The 21,815-nt window shown below is 35.7% G+C and overlaps 1 protein-coding gene across 1 annotated transcript; it reads right to left on the bottom strand.

Annotated features, from left to right (window-relative positions):
• Positions 1 to 3,939: 3,939 nt before the first annotated feature.
• On the bottom strand, positions 3,940 to 21,432 carry LOC120187241 (YLP motif-containing protein 1). Its single transcript, XM_039191003.1, is given in 15 exon segments — positions 3,940 to 4,123; positions 4,593 to 4,708; positions 5,528 to 5,553; positions 5,605 to 5,636; positions 5,639 to 5,734; positions 8,157 to 8,219; positions 8,638 to 8,682; positions 8,858 to 8,962; positions 9,131 to 9,181; positions 17,811 to 17,866; positions 18,426 to 18,495; positions 19,099 to 19,200; positions 19,300 to 19,412; positions 20,168 to 20,250; positions 20,412 to 21,432. Coding segments are annotated over 15 exon segments (2,049 nt in total). The 5' UTR covers positions 21,335 to 21,432; the 3' UTR covers positions 3,940 to 3,955.
• Positions 21,433 to 21,815: the final 383 nt, after the last annotated feature.

Below are 21,815 nucleotides of genomic sequence, written 5' to 3'. Positions count from 1 at the left end.
AAAGTCTAAAGGTTGAATCCTACTTAAACAATGATGGTGGCTTTGTCCCTTTTCTTAGAGAGGGTCGGTCTTGGCTTGGAGAGGGCCCAAGTCATGGTGTGCTCGACCTTATCCGATTCGGGTGCGAGCTTGGTGCATCAGGCATACTTGGCACACCGCATGATGCGTCTGGGTCTGATAGTGCTTTGGTGCGCGAGGGTGTGCGTTGGTGGATGTTGGACTCGCCCTCATGGTCGCGGTTCATGACATTATTGTGATGTAGAGGAGTTCAATGAACTACTTGTTTTACATGTTGGTCGAACATTGTCTTGGGGTTATTCATACTGAGTTTGTTGGTAGAAAAAAATGTGGTGTGAAGCGGATAACTTTTTGATATCTTGGTGGATTTCTTTGGCCACTCTTGCTAGGTAAAGATGTATTTAGTCTTGGTTTGGTGCCTTTGGGGTATTATTGGTTTTTGGATGTTGGTTCTCGGTTAGTATCTTTTTGAATTGGTTGTAATTGTGTGTCTCTTTCATTCATATATGTTTAAGGAGGTTTTAACAAGGCATACAACTTAGGTTTTAGGATGTTTTGTTTAAATCCTTAATAAATAATTATAGAGCAAAAAAAAAAAGAACAAAAATGATAGGAAGTAAATGTGTAGTTTATCCTAAATAGTGTAGGACAGTTCTAACTTTTATCTCACATAGTTGATGTCACCATGATTAGGGTTGTTAATATCCTCATGATTGAGCCATAAACTGCATTTGGATCGGGAGTAGAAGTGAGCATTTGATCGAGTCAAGTTGAGTAAAAAACTTTCGAGTTGAAAATCGTATTTTACAACTCAAACTTGAAGTTTTTTTTCGATTCGAGTCGAGTTATTTGAGTTTCTGTACTAATTTTATTATAATTATTTATAGTGTTATGACAATGATTTGTTCCAATTTTTTTGACTTTATCTAACCATAATATATATATATATATATATATATATATATATATATTCTTTCATATTATAATGTCATTTAATATATCAAATATGATCTAAAATTATGAAATATATTCATAATATTGTATTTTAAAGAAAGTATTTTGAGGGTAAAATATTATTAGAGTATAAATGAGTCAAGGAATTGATGAGAATAAAGAATTTGCAAACAATTGTGGTCAAAAGATCAAATGAGTAAAATGCAAAGTTTAGGGACTAAATAAAAAAATAGTATATCTTAGTTAAAAAAATAACAATTAAAGTTATATAGGTATTCTATTGTGGTATATGAGCATGTGGTTCAAATTTGGTAAAAAATTGACTTAAATAAATTACAAATTGAAGGAATAAGGAGGTATGAAAAATTGAAGGACTAAATTGAAAAAAAAAAATTGTTATAAAAAAGAGGAATTGAAAGTAGACATGTATTCTACTATGGTTTAGGAGCATGTGGCTCAAATTTGATAAAAATGACTTAAAATAAATGACGAATTGGAGAAATAATGATATTATGAAAAATTGAAGGACTAAATTTAAAAATAAAAAAATTATCAAAAAGTGGAATTGAAAGTACACATGTATTCTACTATGGTTTAAGTGCATGTGATTCAAATGATAAAAATGGACTTAAAATGAAGGAGGAATTGAAAAAATAATGAAATTAGGGACTAAATCGTAAAAATATCAAAGTATTTGGTCAAATTTTTTATTTTCAAGTATCTCAAAAATTCAAAATTTCAACCCGACTCGAATTTAAATAACTCACTCAAAATAACTCGAAATGAAAAAAAAAATCAATTTTTCGAGTTAAATTAAATTTTGATCAACCCTAATCGGGAGAACGTAAAAGACAAGGAATGGAAGTTTTCTTCGGTTGAAGTTCAGTTTTGTTTTATTGTGTGCATACATACAGATTCAATCAATCAAAAGTTCGACAAATGAAAACCCCAACCGAAATGCAATGATAACCGAAACAACGGCCCCTCTATTTTCCTTAATAAACTTGATAGCCATCTCCAATGGACCTTCATCTTCCCATTTCTTCATCTCTTCCTCCGGAAAGCTCGCAACTTGGCTACCTTCCTTGCCGGCTTCATTGACGCCCCACCACCACTCCGTCGCTCGTGATCCTCATGTTTGCTTTGGTTTTCACCATGGTTAACGTAGGTCTCCGATGGAACACTCGTTTCACGTATGCCATCGGCTGCATGATTTTCTTCTTCTGCAACAGATAGCTTGGGAACTGTAACGTGAAGAAGATCATCTTCGAATTTCCATTGACCTTATCCGTATCCGAATTAGGCAATGGAAGCTTTGCTCGAAATATATGGATTTGTTGTCATCAACTACTCTTTCTCACTGATGATTATGTGACCGTTGAAAGCAAGCTCAAGCCTCAGATGCTCCTTTGTAAAACCTTATTCAACATACCACACACATAAAGAATAGATATGAATATCGACCAACACAAAAATTTTACGTAGAAACGAATTATAGAGTTTTAGTGATGACGAAAATAGATTATCAATAAAATTATCTAAAATATATAAAAAATTCCTAATATATAAATGAAAAAGAAAGATTTTGAATTGTCCCAGAAAGATCAAGGAAAAGATAACTGGCTTTATTGTCATGAGTCCAATCAGAGGAAGGCTCAAACTAGTGAGATACACGATTACCAGAGCGCCTTTGATCTCCTACATTAGCCATTGATAAACTATTTATGGGAATGTCGATAAGCAAATTGCTGCTTGTTTTTCTGGGTCTAATAAAACAATCGAGATCTATTAATTCTCTATAATTTTTTGAGAATGTACGAGGATTTATAAATGGGGATTGTTTGCTTTATAATATTAGATGTAACTCTAATTTCTGTGAATCTATAGGTGTCTTATTCCAAGCTTCACCTATAAATCTGGACTTTGCTGTTCTTCATTGCATTAGCTACCTTAGCTTCCTCCTACACATGGTATTCTTGCACTATCCAACAAGGTACGTGTACTACAAATTGTTGCTCAACTTATATTTTTTAATTTGTTTTTACATGGTATCTAAATTATTTGGATATTTCTTGTTATTTATAGATCAAGGGATAGAATATGTTTAAATAAGTTCAAACTCGTGTATTCTTAAATGTTGTAATATGAGATCGACTCAATTAAGACTCAAACATATTCTTTTATATGTGATAATGATTCAATTTATATTACTATCCCTTAGGTGTATAATTGCTATTTTAAGTAATTGATTAAAAAAAAAATATCTATCTTCTATGATAAAACAAGAAACGCTACAAATGAATTTAAATATGTAAATAATACGGTAATTATATATATGACTAAATTGATTTATAAAACATAAATTTGGTTGAATTAACCAACAAATGGATTCTTTTTAATTCAATAAATAAGATATAAAATTTGTACATATACGATCGTATTAATTTGTTTGTATTATGGAGTTAAAGTTTTATATTGTGATTTGTGAATAAAGAAAGATCGTTAGAGTTATAATATTTATATAATTCGAATTACTAGACGCATAATCACATATTCATCCAAAAAAAGATAGCCGAACACAAAATATAACATATACACAAAAATAATATGTCAAAAGTGTTTAGAATTATCTTTCAACAAATATTATCTTGTACTTCGTATTAATAAAAAAAATTGATCAATCGTAATATGAGAATTAAAAGTACAGAAATTATCCATAAAATCGCAAAATATTGAAACGATAATGACCAACAAATTGGCCACATAACAAGAACGACTTTGTGAGAACGTCATGGAATGCATGACAAAAACTGACGACGTTGGAACCCATACAAAATAATATATCTACCATAGGAGATATCGACTATGAGTTCTCATTCTGAATTACAAAAAAACTGAATCACCTCTACAAATATGGCCATGTCTACTCAAATGCAGTCGCCTAACGACTCTACAAGGCAATAACTCACCTGGCTTTTTCGACTTACTGATCCTCGTCAAGATCAAGCCCGCCAATCCTCTTCTTCCTGTCAAAAACAGCTTTAAAGGATTCCTGCTCTGCACGGAGCCTCTCTTGGAATGAACTTTGCTTCTTTGAATTGCCAATGCTGTTGGATGTATGACTCTCCTCTCTAGGTAATGGGTTGGATTTCTGCAAGTGAAGAGGTGAAAGCACAAGTTACAAGAAAGTTAAAATTTAGCTTCTGTAACAACTATTGAACTGAAAGGCCAAGGGTATTCAATTAATCAAATTGAATATAAAACCAGAAATTAATAGTCATTCACTGGCTTCCTAGTGGGAAGCAATTTGCTTTCATGAAACTGGTACACAGAGCTAACAGTCGACTAACAGGAATGTAGTTCTTTTTCCATTTAAATCAAACCGGGTAAAACTGAAAGAATAGATGTGAAAGTTGTGTAACTGACCAAGTTTCAATTAATCAAATTGAATATAAAACCAGAAATTAATAGTCATTCACTGGCTTCCTAGTGGGAAGCAATTTGCTTTCATGAAACTGGTACACAGAGCTAACAGTCGACTAACAGGAATGTAGTTCTTTTTCCATTTAAATCAAACCGGGTAAAACTGAAAGAATAGATGTGAAAGTTGTGTAACTGACCAAGTTATAACCAGCTCCTGGCCCAATCACTAGAGACAATATCTTGGCCTTCTTGGCTGCACCTATTAAGAACCCAGTGTCGCCACCCTGACAAATAACCAAATAAATCACAGGTTAAAATCCACCAGGAAATACGTTAAACCAGAAAGCCTCAGAATCAATGACACAGACACCTGATATGACTAATTGACTATAAAAGTCACTGGAACAACGCTAAATGCCACCGAGATCACATGAAAATAGAAAACCTGTTAGAAGGGTCTTTGGTTTCTATCAAGTATTAATGCATATTCTTTTCACTGGTTTATGGATCACCCAAGACGCAGGAAAAAGGCAGCCAGAGTTATAGAAGTCCTGAAATCATGTTTTCCTATCATTTCTAATATAGAATTAAGATGGTAAGATTTAAGGCAAAATTCTAAATTATTAAATTAAATTCAACATTAACACTTAAGATCTTTTTAATTTATAAATAAAAATTAAACCATTATTTAAAATTGTACAAAAATAATAAGGGGTCAAATGCAGCTCAAAGCAAAAACTCGAGCCAAATTGCACCAAAAAAGAAGTCAAGCGTCAAACAGCAGATCATAGCCAAAGTCAAAGGCCAAAAGTACATTACCCTTCCCTTTTCTATATTACCATACAAATAGCTATACTACTTGAAATATAGTTTTACTGCCATACATATCATAATTTATTTAAAAAGTTTCCCTGTTGTATCATGTTGTGCCCATAGTGTCTGTACTCATGCTACATAGTGAAGGAGGGACTGTGGCTCCCTAAGATACATTGTACGTACAGGTTGAAATGTTCATAACAGCCACATTCATCAATATGGACATATATAGAAATGCATGCCGAGCAATTGTTTACCCAGTAAATAAAACATGAGCTTACATACTAAAAATATTGTTTTGTTATACAAGGAATACCTTTATCACTCCAGTGCACAGATTTCCTGTTCCCATACACTTGGATCAACCCAGAGAGCATTCAAGTTCCTCTTCACAGCTTTGATCCTTCAGTTTCATCTTCGTCCAATTACTTGACCATTTACTCCTACTTAATTCCTTCACCTCTGCAGGATGATCTTCCTCTGCATCCCATCTGTTTTCATCCTTTGAAATCTCTAAAGCTCCAAATCATAGGAAAATTGGATGATTTAATAGCGTGTCAAACAGAAAATATTGAACATCACTACATAAAAAACGTGCTGTAGGAGCTTACTAGATGACAAATACCCTCATTACTTCTAATAAAATTCTGTTGTAAGAATTAATGTCAGTTTGAATTTTCTTCAAGTAAGGTAAGAATTTAATTGCATCAGTAAACTTTTTTGTTTACGCACAATACTAATTTATTGAATGGAAATTAAGATGCTTGAAACTATTAAACTTATAATATAGAAAATGATCTAAATGATAAACCTATATTCTTAAGTGAAAATTATTATGCACAAGGCGCAAAGGGTCCCAAGAGCATAGGCGAGGCACACTTTTATACTAAAAACCTATAAATCAATATAGAACATATTTTATACTCAAACAACATTATAATAATATTATAAATACTTAAAAATCAAATATTCAACATCATTCAAATATTTAATAGGCCAACATCATTCCTAGGAGATTTGACAATTATGATCTAAACCTAAAACATGATCTGATTGATAAATCATAATTCGATCTAATTGAACTTAACTATAAAAAAAATATGATTTAAATTTTCATTCGTAATAAAAAACCAAAATTTGAAGGATCAAAACTGAATTATTCTCACAATAATTTGAATAAATAACTTGAGATGATCTAATTTAAAAGGTTTAATACTCGATTTAAATAATTAAAAAATTAAATGATTAAAAAAAATAACCAATGCCACCAACCGACACAGAGATCTGTAGCCCTTCTTTTCTTCTGATTTCTTCTATTTTTGGGTCCAAGTATTTAAATACACTCATATTATAACCACCAAAGGAGATTAGTGAAAAAGCTCTTTTTCTCTTCTGAATGCTTTAGTTTTAACAGACCAATTAATGGAGAAGAGAAGGCATATCTGACGGGTGGCGGTTAACAGAGTGCAAAGGTGGTCTTGGAAAGCTCCGGTGGTGTTGTGGTGTAGCGAAGGAGGTGGGATTGTGCTGGGGTGAGCTGGTGGCCTTCGTTTGAATTTTCTTTCTTCAAAATAAAATGGAGAGGCTTGGGGTGTCGGTTTAGCTTTATTAAAACAATTAAGAATAATTTTATTTAAATCTCAAAAAAGCGCCCAAACAAGCGCTTTGGTACTGCACTGCGCCCACCACATCAGAGGTGATCTTCTTCGCGCTCACTGCACCCCGTGCCTTAGGCGTGCTTTTAAAAACAAATAATGCACAAAAATTGCCAGTACTGTACACTAAGTACTTAATTTTCATTTAATTATCCTCTGCCCTTGGGTTTCTCTCAAGTATTTACCTCCTAGTTTATCTTCAAATTGTTTGGGAATGTTGCTATAGTAGCTTCAATCAAACAGCAAAGAATTTCATAGGCAATCATGAATTACTGGCATTATAGAATCCTCAAACTTTCATGGCCTAACCAATCAATAGATGACAACTCCCCAGACCAGCCTATAATAAGGAGTCTTGGATTTATGGCAAGATTTAATATGATACGATCCTAATTCAGTAACGAAAATCTCTGATCCTTATTGTTCAGAAACTCCACAGCAACATTTCAAAGTGGTAAACGATGAAGAGTTATTCATATATACAGTAACCAATTAACCATTATCCAAGAATGCATAATGATGTGGTTTAAGGGGGAAGCAACAGTAAATAAATAGAATTAAGGCTGAACAAATGAGTATGAAAGATGGAACCTTTGAAAACTTAGGGACTAGGGTTACAAAAATCCCTAGTATAAGAATATGTGGCTGTAAAGATTGTACAGCTTATTTTATCCCCTTACCCTAGATTTAAACCCGAAAGAAAACTTTCTCCAAAAAAAAAAACCTGAAAGAAAACTAATAATCCTAGCCCTAGATTTAAGCCCAAAAGATAACTAATAATCCTAAACCTAGATTGAAACCCTAAAAATACCTTATAATCTTAGCCGTCCATAAGGTCTTACAATTAATAAATATTACTGAAACAAAAAATAATATAAAATAGCTAAAGCTCCTGTTTCAAGTAACCTAGCAAATATATACACAATCTACCAACAAATATGTGAAAATTGTAACTAAAAATCTCTTGCGTTTGAGAAACAAAGTACATATCAGTGTCAGATTCACAACAGATTCCGACACCTACACCCAAAGTATCAAAACTCATTTGAGATACAAATTAAAATCATAAAAATAGATTGCCAAAAACCCAATATAACAGATAATATTCTTAACATAAACAAGTATTTCCATGTATCTTGTGTGCGTGGATGTGCTTGTAATTCATGATGGAGGTTGAAGTGATGGCTAACCATGATTTGAGTGGAAAATGATGCAGAAGGCACATAAATGAATTGAAAAATATACCTTCACGAGCATGGTCTCTTACGGCTGGTAAGTTCAATTTCTCAGTTTTTGTTCTTGCTGTCCTGATAATCCTTCTTCACTATTTTCATCTTCCATGTCCATGTCGACCTGGCAGATATAAAATGAGAAACAAGGTTAAACTATTTAGAATTCCAGCTACAAATCAAAATATTAATGTGTTACCACAACCCTTGCAGAGTGAAGAAAATAGCAAACTGCAGTGTGGAAACAAGTTATAAAAGGCTACTACAAAGAGATTTTCCTAGTGACTTTCTAACTACAACCCATCTTCCTCTTGTCAGATAAAAGAAGTTAAAGATACATTTCAATTTAGGTGCAGTAACAAATTCTACTTGCAAAGAAACATTTGGACTAGAAGTGATTAAGGTAAGTACTAATAAATGAGCAAAAATAATTAGTCATACATGCCATTAACAAACTAAAAAACTTATTCTCAAGTTGCAAGTAGAAGGCACAATCAGAATTAAGATTACAATTGGACTAGCATGATATGAAAGTCAATTACCTCCTGAATATCACTTTCCTTCAGGTCATCTCCATGGATTAATGTCTGTCATATTAGCAAAATACACCATTCATAAGAAATGATGTTTTTTGTTATATAATGTCAAAGTAACTGCGATTCAATGATTCCAAGTTCTATAAAATTTCCAACTATGACGAACTTTCCTAGAATTTCCAAAATTTCAACCATATTTAGAATTGAAAGCTGAGTAACAGCAAACCTTTATATCAAGTTGTATGTATAATGACGGAGTTTCTTCCCATTGTTCTGCCATCTGTTGGACATCCTCTAGAGTAAAACCATGCACGTTCCTAGCTGCACATCCCTGGAATTCAACCTAATTATTAGCTTTTTGAAAAATTCAGGAAGAACTCTTGTTCAATTTATACAAAAGCAACAACTTGTCAAGTCAACATTAGAAATGAAACAATGAACATATATCAGCCAATGTGACAGAAGTCTTATAAAGGAAAGACATTATGCACACACTCACCACAGGATCCTTATATGTAGCTTCTAACACGTAAACTTCATAACCCGATCTCTGAAAAGAAAGGAACAATGAGAAGAAACAGTCAAAAAGGAAAGAACTAATGCAACAAAATAGTCACCATCATTAAAAGCATAAAGCAGAGCACAGCACATCCGTTATCTAACATGCAAACAAGGCTCCTGTTAGTAGTTTTATCATACTTAGCCTTCAAGGTTTAAGCTCAAAATTATGTATGCAAAGGGTCAGATTAGGATTTGAATTCCTGCAGAACTTCTACGGGATAAATGGAAATTCCATGAAAAGTTTTCAACAGATTCAATTCAACTGTGACAACTAACTCAAAAATGCATTTTAGAATAATAAAGTTGTTCATTTTTTTATGATAAATGCAAAAATAATTGAGGTGTCAGAACCCAAAAATATTGGTCAACACACCAACATAAAATCCAGCTCTTAAGAACTTCATTGTTCTGTCGAAAACATTCTTATCTAGAAAACAAAAGGTATATACAAATGTAAATAAGCATTTGAAATGTGTTCATGACCATAAATGAAATGGCCCATCAATGATAAATCATAAAAACCATTTGACATAAAACTTTTATAAGCACATACATTCACGCTCAGACCGAGAAAGTAAGGAATGCCTTAACTAGATCTGAAAACTAATAGCACTGGCAAGTGTCAAGACAAATACTAGGTCCTTAATATAGGCTCTTCCACGCCTCAAATTTGAAAGGGCAACACATGGCATACGGAATATCAATAACGACTTAGTATGCTTAAATTGAAATTCTAGATGATATTATAATATTTTGACATGAACCTATGTATTCAATTTTGGTATGGGGAACAATATGTCAAAAGCTTATTGGGAACTAATGGAAGAAAAGAAAATAAGTAATAACTTAAAATAAAGATTTATGATCAACATTGCAGAACAGGTCTGAACCTTCTGAAGATGACACAACTGGCCTTGAATTACAATTATAACAAGCATGACCGATAGCTTCCTATTTTCCCCTTCTTTTGCTTTAATTTTTTAAAACTGAATTACTCTTGACCAGAGAAATGAGAGTTACAAAGAATGACGATTCTTTCGTACAATTTACAAAGAATTACAGTTTTCACCAAAACATCAACCACTTTACATTTTCAAACCCAAACCAGAACCTCCAGTTAGGGGAACAAGAAAACAACACTAATGATAAAAAATGAATGAATGGAAGAAACCAAGACTTCCAAGTTCCAATCCAAAAGGATTACATAACATGTATATTTATTTCTTGGAAGGGTAAAACTATTTTTCGCATGCAGTAAAAGAGGACTTATATCATAGAGGGAGAATGAATGCGTTAGGTAGAGAGAGAAGTAGAGAAAAATCGAAAAAGTCCATTGCTTCCGTTGAGGAATGGACTGTGTTCATTAATAATCTCAGTAAGAGGGTGTCAAGACGTGTGTTAAGGGATTATTTTAGTCCTTCTGGTCGGATTCTGAGGATTTTTATTCCACGGTTTTTAGAGAAATCTAATTACAAGTCCTCGACGTTTGCGTTTGTCCAATTTGCGGATGAGGACAGTAGGAAGAAAGCAATCCAGTTTGTGAATGGGAAGTGTTTCGATGGGAGGAGAATCTTTGTAGGGGTTGCTAAGTATCAGAATGCAAATAGGAAGGACATTGTTGATGGGAAGAGTTCGTCGATGATCAAGTCAGGAAAGCAGGATACGTCTTATAAGGGGAGCAATGCATCGTCGATGAAAAGCTTCAGGGATGGCAGGTCGTATAAGGAAGTTGTGAAGTCTGATGTAACAGGAGAAGAGAATAAAGCCAAAGATTAACGTGGAGGGTATCAAACGGAATGCCAATGGTGTGAGGAATGTGTGGGAGATGCATATTCCGGCAGATAACTTGGCATGGGTTAAAAGATCATTGACAGGAATAATGAAACCTTTTTTGAGTATGAGTCAATAAAGGAAGCATTGGAGATTGAGGGTTTGGGAGTCCAAGTTTCGAGATGGGGTTATGCTTGGAAGGCTTGTATCATTACTTTTGACTCGGTTGATGAATTCACATATATATGGGAGAACAAGAAGGAAGAGCTTTCCATCTGTTTTGATTGGTTGGCTCCATTATTAAACGATAATGGAATTCCTTTGGCTCTATGTCAGATAGAAATGTGTGGTTTGCCTCTATTATGCTGGAATGAGGCTTTCATAGAGAAACTGTGAAATGGGGAAGGTTTATTTGTTTTAAGGAAGAATCAAAGAATAGAACTGATCTAACGTCGGCAAAAGTTCTGCTCAGGGTGGAGAGCCCTTTCGATGTTCCAGAATCGATTACTATTGGTTCTTATGGTAGATCATTCAAAGTTAAGATTTCCATGGGTCGGTGTTCAAGCAACGAGAGGAGTTGGGGAGGAAGATGAATGAGAAATTTTCAAATAAGCTGAACAGTGATTATGTCTTATCCGTGGAAGAGGATGATCGTGTTCCTGCTCTGGCAGTTGACAGAGAAGAGTCAGCAGAGATATCTAGGCAGAAAGTTAACTCTTGGTTGAATAATGGCCAGAATAGTGGTTTGAATGGAGTTAGTGGGAGACAAGCTACATCAAGAAAGTCAACTGCAAAAACCTCTCATTGTGGGCTGTCAGGTTTTATGGAAAATAGGACTACACAAGTGGGAGGTCATGTGGGGCTGGGTCTGAGAGAAAATGTTTTACCGGATGAAAAAGCCCAATTTGATGATAATGAAGTTTCTTTTAATACTACTAAGAGAATTTGTCTTTCTGAGCCTGCTTTTAATATAAAATGGATTGGAGATAAATTCATACTTCAACCAATCATATGATACTATAGAAGATGTTGATCCTAGGCTGGTGACTTTAATTACGGGGGGAGAAGGAATTGGTACAAGATGGTCAAGGAATAGGCTTGGATATTGAGCAATATGTTCGACAATGGAGTACTCATGGGGATCTTGGTTTAGGTTCTCATACGCATAAATGTTTATAGAGGGATACTATTTTTGGTGACCAAGCGCTTGGTTCAAAGAAGAAGGTGGTTATGGAGGATTACCTGGGCAGCCTTAAGGAGGGTAACAGTTCAAATATGAGTGTAAGAGATCGAATCTCGGTATTAAGAGATGGAATCAGTTCAGGAACAATGATGGATGACAGTAATCTAGTAAAGGAAAGCAGTTTGGATTCCTCAAAAAATTCTGCTCAGGGCCGATTTAGAGCAACTAAATTAACGAATCAGAGAAGGTTAAGAATTGCACCCTGTTATTCGGGTAGTGTATGCTTGGATGGCGAAGTGGATATAAGCTTTTATGATAGAGTTTATAGAAGGGTGATTAATAGTATGGTCAGGGAATCCCTGGAACATGTTAGGGAGCTCTCTCAGCCTTCTCAAGAGTATGTTCAAGCTAGGTTTGAAGCTGCAGCTACTAGGGAGCTATGTGACATGCTGGGAATTTCTTTTAAAGGGGGACAACGGATTTTAGAAGAAGAGATTTTCAAGATGCAGATGCGGGGGTCTGAAAAGGGTTCCTGATTGTTTCTTGCGGATGGTTTTTGGCGTTTATTGATAATCTAATCAAATGCCATCACTAAAAATTATTACATTGAACGTTAGGGGGCTTGGGAAAATGGAAAAAATTAGAGCATTGTCAAGAATGGTGAACAAAGAAAAGCCGGTTATTTTGCTATTACAGGAAACTAAACTTAATGTTTGTCGAAGTGGATTAAGGAGGAAGCTTGGGGAAAACTTACTTAGAGGTGGTTGTTTTTTTCCAGCAGATGGTTCTGCAGGTGGCTTGATGTGTTTGTGGAATGAGAATTTTTTTGAGGTCAGTGCACAACATATCCACAGCAGATTTTTAGCATTATCAGGGAAGTTCAAGATGAGCAATTTTGAATGTATTATTATAAATGTGTATGGTACATCAGTAGAGGCAGATAAAGAAGAGTTTTTCAGGGAATTTTTGTGTTTTCTGCAAAGTTTGAATTTGCCTGTCTGCATAGGGGGGTACTTTAATGCTTATCTGGTTCCTGAAGAGAAATGTGGATTTACATAGAATTGGTATTCTATGGATTTGTTTAGCTCTTTTATACAGCTTTATAATTTGTTGGATTTACCGTTAGTAGGGGGAGATTCATTTGGTACAATAATAGAGAGTACCCCACTTGGGTAAAGCTTGATAGATTTCTGATAAGTGGACTCTTTCTAAATCAGTTCCCTAAAGTGCTTCAAAAAATGCTTCCTAAATCCCTCTTGGATCATAATCCAGTGGTGTTAGTAGAAGATTGCAGTAATTGGGATCCGAAACCGTTTCGTTTTTTCAACTATTTGCTTGAGGAAGATGAGTTTGCTAGGCTGGTGGAAAATTCTTTTTCAAAACTGAGGAAAGATACTGGTTGTAGGGGTTTTGTTTTCACTTCTTAAAGGAACTAAGTAGATTATTAGGAAGTGGCCAAGGAATAACCAGAGGGGGATTTTTGATGATATTACAGATTTAGAAGCCAGAATTAATGGTCTGGAACTGAAGATGCAGGGGGGGATATCTGCTCAAGAAAGAGACCTGCTTGTTTTATCGAGGAAGGAACTGTGGAATTTGGATAGGGAGGAGAGTATTTGGTTACAGATGTCAAGAGTGAAATGGAGTAAAGATGGGGATAGAAACACAAAGTATTTTCATCTGTGTGCACTTAATAGGAATAGAATTAACAACATTTCAGCATTAAAGGTAGCAGATGATGTTATTTCAGAACCGGAGCAGTTGAGAAGCTTTGTTTTTGAGTACTTCAAGGATAATTATAATAGGAAAACTACTCTAGAGGTGGATAAAATGGATCTGGAGTTTGCTAAATTGAAAGTGATTAAAAAAAGGTTCTTGAGGAGAAATTTACTGAACAAGAAGTGTGGGAGGCAGTTTTTCATTCGGATAGTGCCAAAGCATCGGGTCCAGACGGTTACACCATGGGTTTCTTTAAGAAATTCTGGCCAATCTTGAAGCCTTTTATTATGAAATTTGTTGAGAATTTTTACAATGGAAAGACTTGGGAGCATGGGGTCAATCATGCATTCTTTGATCCCCAAGATCCGAAATCCAGAAGGAATTGAGGACTACAAACCGATCAGCCTAGTTGGCAGCCTCTACAAAATAATTTCCAAAGTCCTCCTAGCTAGAAGGCTTGTTTCTGTTATTAAGGATATTGTAAGTCCCTCACAGTTCGCATTTATTCCTGGAAGGCAGTTGCTTGGTTGTGCCTTTTTAGCCAATGAAGCTATTGATTTTTGGAGGAAAAAGGGAGGAAAGGTGTTGTTTTCAAGGTTGATTTTCGAAGAGCTTATGACTCGGTAGAATGGCTGATTTTGTTGAGATTACTGAAAATTATGGGATTTGGAGATAGGTGGATTTCTTGGATTGATTTTTGCATTTCATCTGCCTCTATTTCTGTCCTAGTCAATGGTTCTCCAACTAAGGAATTTAAGATGGGCAAAGGGTTGAGACAAGGATGCAGTTTGTCTCCTCTCCTGTTTAATATAGTTAGGGAATTACTGAATTTAATGCTGACCAAGGCTGCTGATTGTGCTCTGTTTGAAGGGTTCAGTGTTGGTAGGGATGATAATATGTTCCATTTGACTCACTTGCAGTTCGCAGACGATTTAATACTATTCTGCAGGGATTCTCCTACTCAGATTCTTAATATAAGGAGAGTTTTGAGGGTTTTAAGTTTAATGTCATGACTACATCTTAACTTATCCAAGAGTAAGTTGTTTGGTGTTAATTTAGATGAGGAGATTCTAAAGGATTGAGCTTCTATTGCAGGTTGTGGTGTGGGGGCTTTTCCTATGACTTACCTTGGGTTACCCATTGGTTCAAACAAAAATTTAGAATTGTTGTGGGAACCAGTAATTCAGAAGTTTAACAGCAAAATAGCAGGTTGGAAAGCTACTTCATTATCGATGGCAGGGAGATTAGTGTTAGTGAAGGCAGTTTTGTCATCCTTGCCGATTTTTTTCCTCTCTATATTCAAAATTCCTTCAAAGATTAATCATAAACTGAATTCTTTGATGGCTAATTTCCTTTGGGGGGATGGTCCTATGAAGAAACGGATTCATTGGGTAAATTGAAAATCGGTTTGTCAACCTTACGAGGAGGTTGGCTTGGGAGTTATGGATTTGTCTATGGTTAATAGAGTGTTACTTGGGAAATGGGTTTGGAAGTTTGCAAATGAGAAAGACTCTCAATGGAAGAAGATGGTATGTTGCAAGCATAATATCAGTAATTTAACCCTATCAATTACTAAGGCTGCAAACCCTCATGATTCATGGATTTGGAGAGGAATTTTGAACAACTATGCAAAAAAGGATGATATTGGGGACTGTTTGAGGTATAATTCGATGATTCAAGTGGGGAATGGTAAATCAATTGCATTCTGGAATGACGTTTGGGTGAATAATTCTACTTTAAAAGAACAATTCCCTAGGATTTATGCTTTATCGACTAATAAATCAGGATCAGTTGCAGACTTCGGTAGTTATGAAAACAGTTGTTGGGTTTGGAACATTCGATTAAGGAGGAATTTATGCGACTGAGAATTGAATCAATGGATCTCTCTAATGACATTGATTGATAATATTGTTTTGATGGATTCAGTTGATGATTTCCTGACTTTTTCAGGAAATGGAGATGGTTTGTTCTCAATTAAGGCTTGTAGATCAGCACTTACACGTAGTTCTGGAGGGAATTTTCAGTGGAACAAATGGGTATGGTCTGGATTGGCTCTTCCAAAGGTTGAAACATTTCTATGGCAACTATCTCATCTAAAACTAGCTGTTAGAGTGGAGTTAAAGAAAAGAGGTGTTCCTCTTGTAGATTTACTATGTCCTCTATGTCAAACGGAAAAAGAAACAATTCATCATCTCTTTATTTTATGTCCTGTTGCTTGGGAGCTGTGGAATAGGTTCATCAGGTTATGGGAGGTTACTACAGTTCTGCCAAGAGATCCCCTGTCTTTACTTTGCTCTTGGTCTTTTATAAGGCCTTCTTCTTCTATTTGGAATTTTACACCGGGAGTGGTTCTGTGGTCGCTTTGGAAGGCTAGGAATTTAGTGGTGTTTGAAAATTTGAACTTTGACAGTCATACTTTGTTCTTCATTTGCAGATTAAGGCTTGCCAAATGGTTTTTAGCTAAATTTCCTAAGGCTAATATCCAGGTCGATTTATTAATAGGGGATTCTCGGCTTGCAGACAAGAGTGCAGTTAATTCTCCTAAAAAGAAGAAGGATCTCTGTTGGTTTCCACCTCCACCATTCATCGGATACGTCTTCTTCCGTGATCCATTTCATGTCAACTCTAATTAGTTATCAAAAGGCCTACTTTACAAAGGGAACGGAACGTCGTTTCCCGGTAACCTTCGTCACCGTCGGTTCCTGCAACCAAGCTTTTTTTTCTTTCTGAAGGGCTTGCGGTTCATTATACCAAATTCAGTGAACTATTGAAGCTATCGAGAGAGTACCAAATGCTGACGTCCAGCGGAGCCTAGAAGAAAAGAAGGTGACTTGCGCAGACAACTGACTCCTTTTCAATAGAAAGGAATAGCCAAACCAACCCAGCTGGCTGGTCAATCTCAGAGATCTTATCGGCCGGCAAACCGGAGACGGACGACCACGGTCTCGACCTTACCAGCACCGGAGGTGTACTAATCAATGAACCCCCGAAACCCACTTTCTTTTCTGACAAAATCAACCAAGCGTCACGACATGTTGTTGATATTGATTGAGTTTGAGGTGACCGAATCCATCCATAAACCTAGACCCCGGTAACCTTCGTAACCAAAGCGTCACGACGAATTTTACAAATTCAATGTGGATGGGCGGTTAGAGGTGATGGCTTGAAGGGTGGAATTGGAGGATTGTTGAAAGATTCGATTGGCTCTACTTTGATCACTTTTTCTAAGGCTGTGGGACCAGGTCCTCCTTTGTTTGCTGAGTTGAAAGCTATTAAAGAAGGCATTGATTTGTTTGTTGATTCGGAATGGGTACTGAAGGGAAGACTAATACTTGAGAGTGATTGTAAAACGGCAGTGGATTGGATTTTGAGGCCTTTTGCTGCCCCTTCGTTTTTCAGTTCTTTGATTGGGGAAATTGGGAATTTAATTTCTGTTAGGGACATTATGGTTAGGCTGGTTCCTAGGGCTTGTAATTGGGAGGCAGACAAGTTAGCTAAGGAGGGGATAGGTTGATTGTCTTTAGTGTTTTAGTGGTTATGTTTGGTATTTTATTTAGGGTGTTTATTTGTAATCTTTAGTCTTATGTAATCTTGGTTTATTAATCTACTGAGGTACTCTTTTCCTCCTTCCACTAGTTGCCTCTTCTCAAAGGCAAATATGAGGGAGGTTTTTTATGAGACCTCCTTTTCCTATAAAAAAAATGCAGTAAAAGAGATTAGATAAAATAAATTGGATGGAAAAATAGATAATTATTCACAAGGAAAACAAAATACTTCAATTGAAGTCGAAAGATAAGGAAGAAAACTCAAAAAGAATGCAGCACATTAATGCTTTCCCCCTAAATTACAATAAGACTCATATTATGCAAATGAAGACCCGCACAACTTTAAAGTATTTCCAGAGAATATACTTGCAGAGAGGGGTGTGAAAGAATTGAGAGTATACCTTTCCAATTGCCCAAAACTGAGCAAAATCAGCTACCCGCAGATTGCGGTCATCCACTAAGATGAAGCACACATACCAAGAAGATAAGGGTCAATTGTCGAACAAAAACTGCATCTGTAGTTAGTAGAAAATGAAGCAGTGCATGGGCACTGCTTGACAACTTAAATGCTAATGAAGCTAGATCACTTATGAAATTAAATGCTGTAATAAGCCAGCATAACTGGAAGGGTGTTTAATTGTTTCATCTAAAGAAGCCTATGCATTCCCTTGTCCCATTTTTTTCCTCTCTATTCGTGAAAGAAGTGAGAAAAGAGTTAAAGACATCCTCGGTTTTCTAAACCATGTTGAACTACAGCAGGCACATGAAGAACTGAAAGGAAAGATCTTTATGCTACCGCTAATAACAGAGGGATTTGAAAATATAAAAAAATAGACATCACCACAAAATCATCAGACCAAAAGGAAACATGTAACCATACAAGTATAAACTTCATTTCTTGACAACAAACATCATCTAATGATCTAATCCACTTTAAGAACAGAAAGGCCATAATAATAGAGATAGCTAAAAATCGAATGTCTTCATTAGTCTAAAATTTCATTGAAGATCCATACCAATTACAAAACTGAAGATCCCATCTTCAAGGGTCCTCTTAAATGCTTTCAACATGCTTTCTCGATATGCCTGTAGCATATCATTACATGACATCAAATTCTTTATAAAATGATAAGTGCAGGTATCATGCATTAGTAAAGAAATATTGCCCTTAGAAATACAAAGATTAGGTTGCTTCCCTGCTCGCATCTAACTTATTTGAATGCATACGAATAATACAGCAAGCTTGTGATTATTTAGCAATAATAGAACTAGAATTTTGAAGATAATTTTAGTTGGACACATTTTTAATGTTCACGGGTTTTCCCCCATTTAATAAGCATGGAATATAAGGATAAATCTTGAAAACAATAGTGTTTGGTAACTGTTTTGATCTTTAAATGTCAAATGTATAGCTCAGCCTTCTTTTATACAACGCATGCCAAACAAATATCAGAAATCAGTTGAGCAGACCATAATATTAACTTAGATGAAGCTCAAGCTAAATCAGTCAGCATGAATTGACAAGAGGCTATGCACATTCCCAGATTGGAGACTTTGTCCAATCTGCCAGAATAATCAACGAATCAATGTTTTCAGCAGCAACGCAAAACGCAGTAGTAAAAATGTCTTTAACAGATATTTCAACTCAAGCACCTAAAGATTGCCCATTTTTGTAAATTACTAGCTTACCTCCTCCATTTCAGGTTCATAACAGTACTCCATAATAGTCCTCTTCACTCTTTTCTTACTTCGAACTGAACTTGATGATTTTGAAACTTTTATCTCCTCATCCTTTAAATCATAGGACATGCAACATGTTATAATTTTCCAAAACAGCTAATTCTCCAACTGTTCATGAATATCAAACAGATATAAGACAGACTAACAGACCTTTTCAACTTCAGTCATAAAATAATCATCCATGGAATGGATTCGAGGAGCATCACCTCCATTATAAACCTCAAGATCTCGTAACATCTTTGCTAAGTAGCTCTTTCCACTACCTAAACATTAAAGAAATGGAAGTAAACTTATTGAGTTAAACATGATCATAAAGTTAATGAATAATGGCATCTTCAGCATATCTCCTTTATCAGCATATAAAGGCCATAAAGATTATTATCATGCACCATGACCATAAGAGACATCCATAGCATTTTCTGAGGAAATTGAGGATAACCGGCAGATGCTCAACAGCGAATGAGGTTATCTAGCATTCGCTCACGATAAAAAGTGAAAGCATCATCTTACGTCTCCGTTAATGGCACTTCAAAATTCTATTTCCGGGAACCCATAACATTGATGAGCTTCATTACCTCACAAGTGAGAAATAACATATTAACTTTATCATTACATCTTTCAATATAACAGGAAGAAACTAAAACTACCGACTCAAAAGGAAAGAAAAGTACAAATGAATCATAAATAAATTGTAATCCGGATCTAGTTTCTAGTTTAGCAAGTGGTGAACCAAGAACAAGTTTATTTTCATTTTTCTTTCTCTGATAAAAGATACGCATATTTTCAACTTCAACCAATCAGTTCAAAAATGTCTGAACTCACTAGTCACTATCAGCAAAGTTGCATTTTTACCAGCTAAAAGCCACTAAAAGTGAAACATTTAATTCTTAAATGTCAATATATACTCGATGAGAATAAATTAACCTTAATTTTATTAGTTAGCAAACGTTAGCCAATGATTGTCTCCATTCCAGCAGCTAAAGAAAAAAAAACGGTAAAAGCATCAAATATAACTTACCTGGTAGCCCTCGAAGAATTATCACAATATGATCAGGCCGAGAAGCTCTGTGAGGCATTTTAAACAGCTCGGAAGCATCAAAACTTTAGGCTTATCGGAAGATAATTGCTTTGGAGGATTTGCCCCATATTTCACTGAGGAACTCCTATGAATAACTTGGGGATCCTAATATTATAAGACAGTAATTTTCATCCCTGTAAATACAGTTTCAAAGACCAATGCTGAAAAACCAATTAAAAAGGACCCATTTACCTCCCTATGGAATCCACCAGAAGCATGAGGCGGCTTGTTCTGATAATAAGGCTCAATAGCCACCGGATAACTGGAATGCGCTGTGACTGATGAACTATCACCTAAAGGAAATAAAGAAACTGATGAACTGGGTGATGAAGAATACGCCTCCACGGGCAGAGGTGGTGGCGGAGAAGCTGGAAGAGGAGGCTGGGCCATGTGATTGCCCCCAGGGTGTGGCAAATGACCCCCAATTCTCTGTTCATAACCTTGCCAATGATTGATTGCCGTGGGCATTGAATCTTTTTGCTGAACCAGCTGCGGCTGACTATAATTATTATTACCATAATAACCAGTACAATTATTAAGTGAATCTTCAATGTTATACATCTCCGAACTCCTTGGCGGCATTAGGTTGACATTGTTATCGTTATTAATATTAAAATGGGGAGATTTATTCTCCTTGTTAACTCCACTAAATGAAGCAGCTCCATGATCACGAATCAACTTCAATCTTCTCTCATCCTCCTTCGAAATCCGAGCAGGAGCCGAACCAATATCCTCAATCCTAGGCCTTTTGTAACTCCGATCTAATTCACCGACACCAGCCGTAGCATAATCGTGGTCGGAATTAGGGTTTGGATGCCACGATCTAGAATCCGCAAACCCATTGACGTAAGGAGGAGGAGGTGGCGGTGCTGGGGCTGGTGGTGGTGGTGGTGGCGGCGGCGGAGGTTGGTAGGGATCAAATACGGGTCGGGCGTAATTATGATGCTGAGGGTAATTAGGATTTTGATGATGGTAAGGAGGAGGGTGGGGAGGGCAGATTGGGAGGTGGGGAATTGAGCAAACCGGGCACAGGCTAGGTTGCTGTGGCGGCGGCGATGGTTGCCGCCATTGATTGTAAGATTGATAGTGATTATAGTATTGATCCATGATTTCGGAGTAAAATAATTGCCTGAGAATTAGAAATTCTAGGGTTTTTAAAATTATAGTTTAAAAAAAGGAACAGATGAGCGACGATGGAAGGGCGATGAAGGTCGTTGCTTTTTTTGTACTCCGAATTTCAATGAAATTGAATCCGGATTTATTCACCAAAAAAATTTAAATTTACAACTCTACGTTATATAAGGGTAAAATAAAAAACAATCACTAACGTTATTAATTTGTAACAAAATCACCATTTGATCATTATCTCTATTAAGTTGATGATGTGATAACGTTAATGAACAATTTAACATTTGATTTTACTCCTAGACTATTGCTAAAATATCAAATAAGTTTTTAAACAATGATTTTATATCTAATTTTGTAACACCCCCAACCCGTATCCGACCCGTATCAGAGTCTGAGGTGTCACATTGACTTTTCAAAGCATTTTCCGTCAAAATTAAATTCACAATTTAAAAAAATGAAT

Source organism: Hibiscus syriacus, unplaced genomic scaffold (genome assembly GCF_006381635.1).
Source record: "Hibiscus syriacus cultivar Baekdansim isolate YM2019G1 unplaced genomic scaffold, ASM638163v2 tig00113724_pilon, whole genome shotgun sequence".
NCBI lineage: Eukaryota > Viridiplantae > Streptophyta > Magnoliopsida > Malvales > Malvaceae > Hibiscus > Hibiscus syriacus.
The sequence above is the reverse complement of the archived record's forward strand: the minus strand, read 5'-3'. Positions and strand labels throughout refer to the sequence as shown.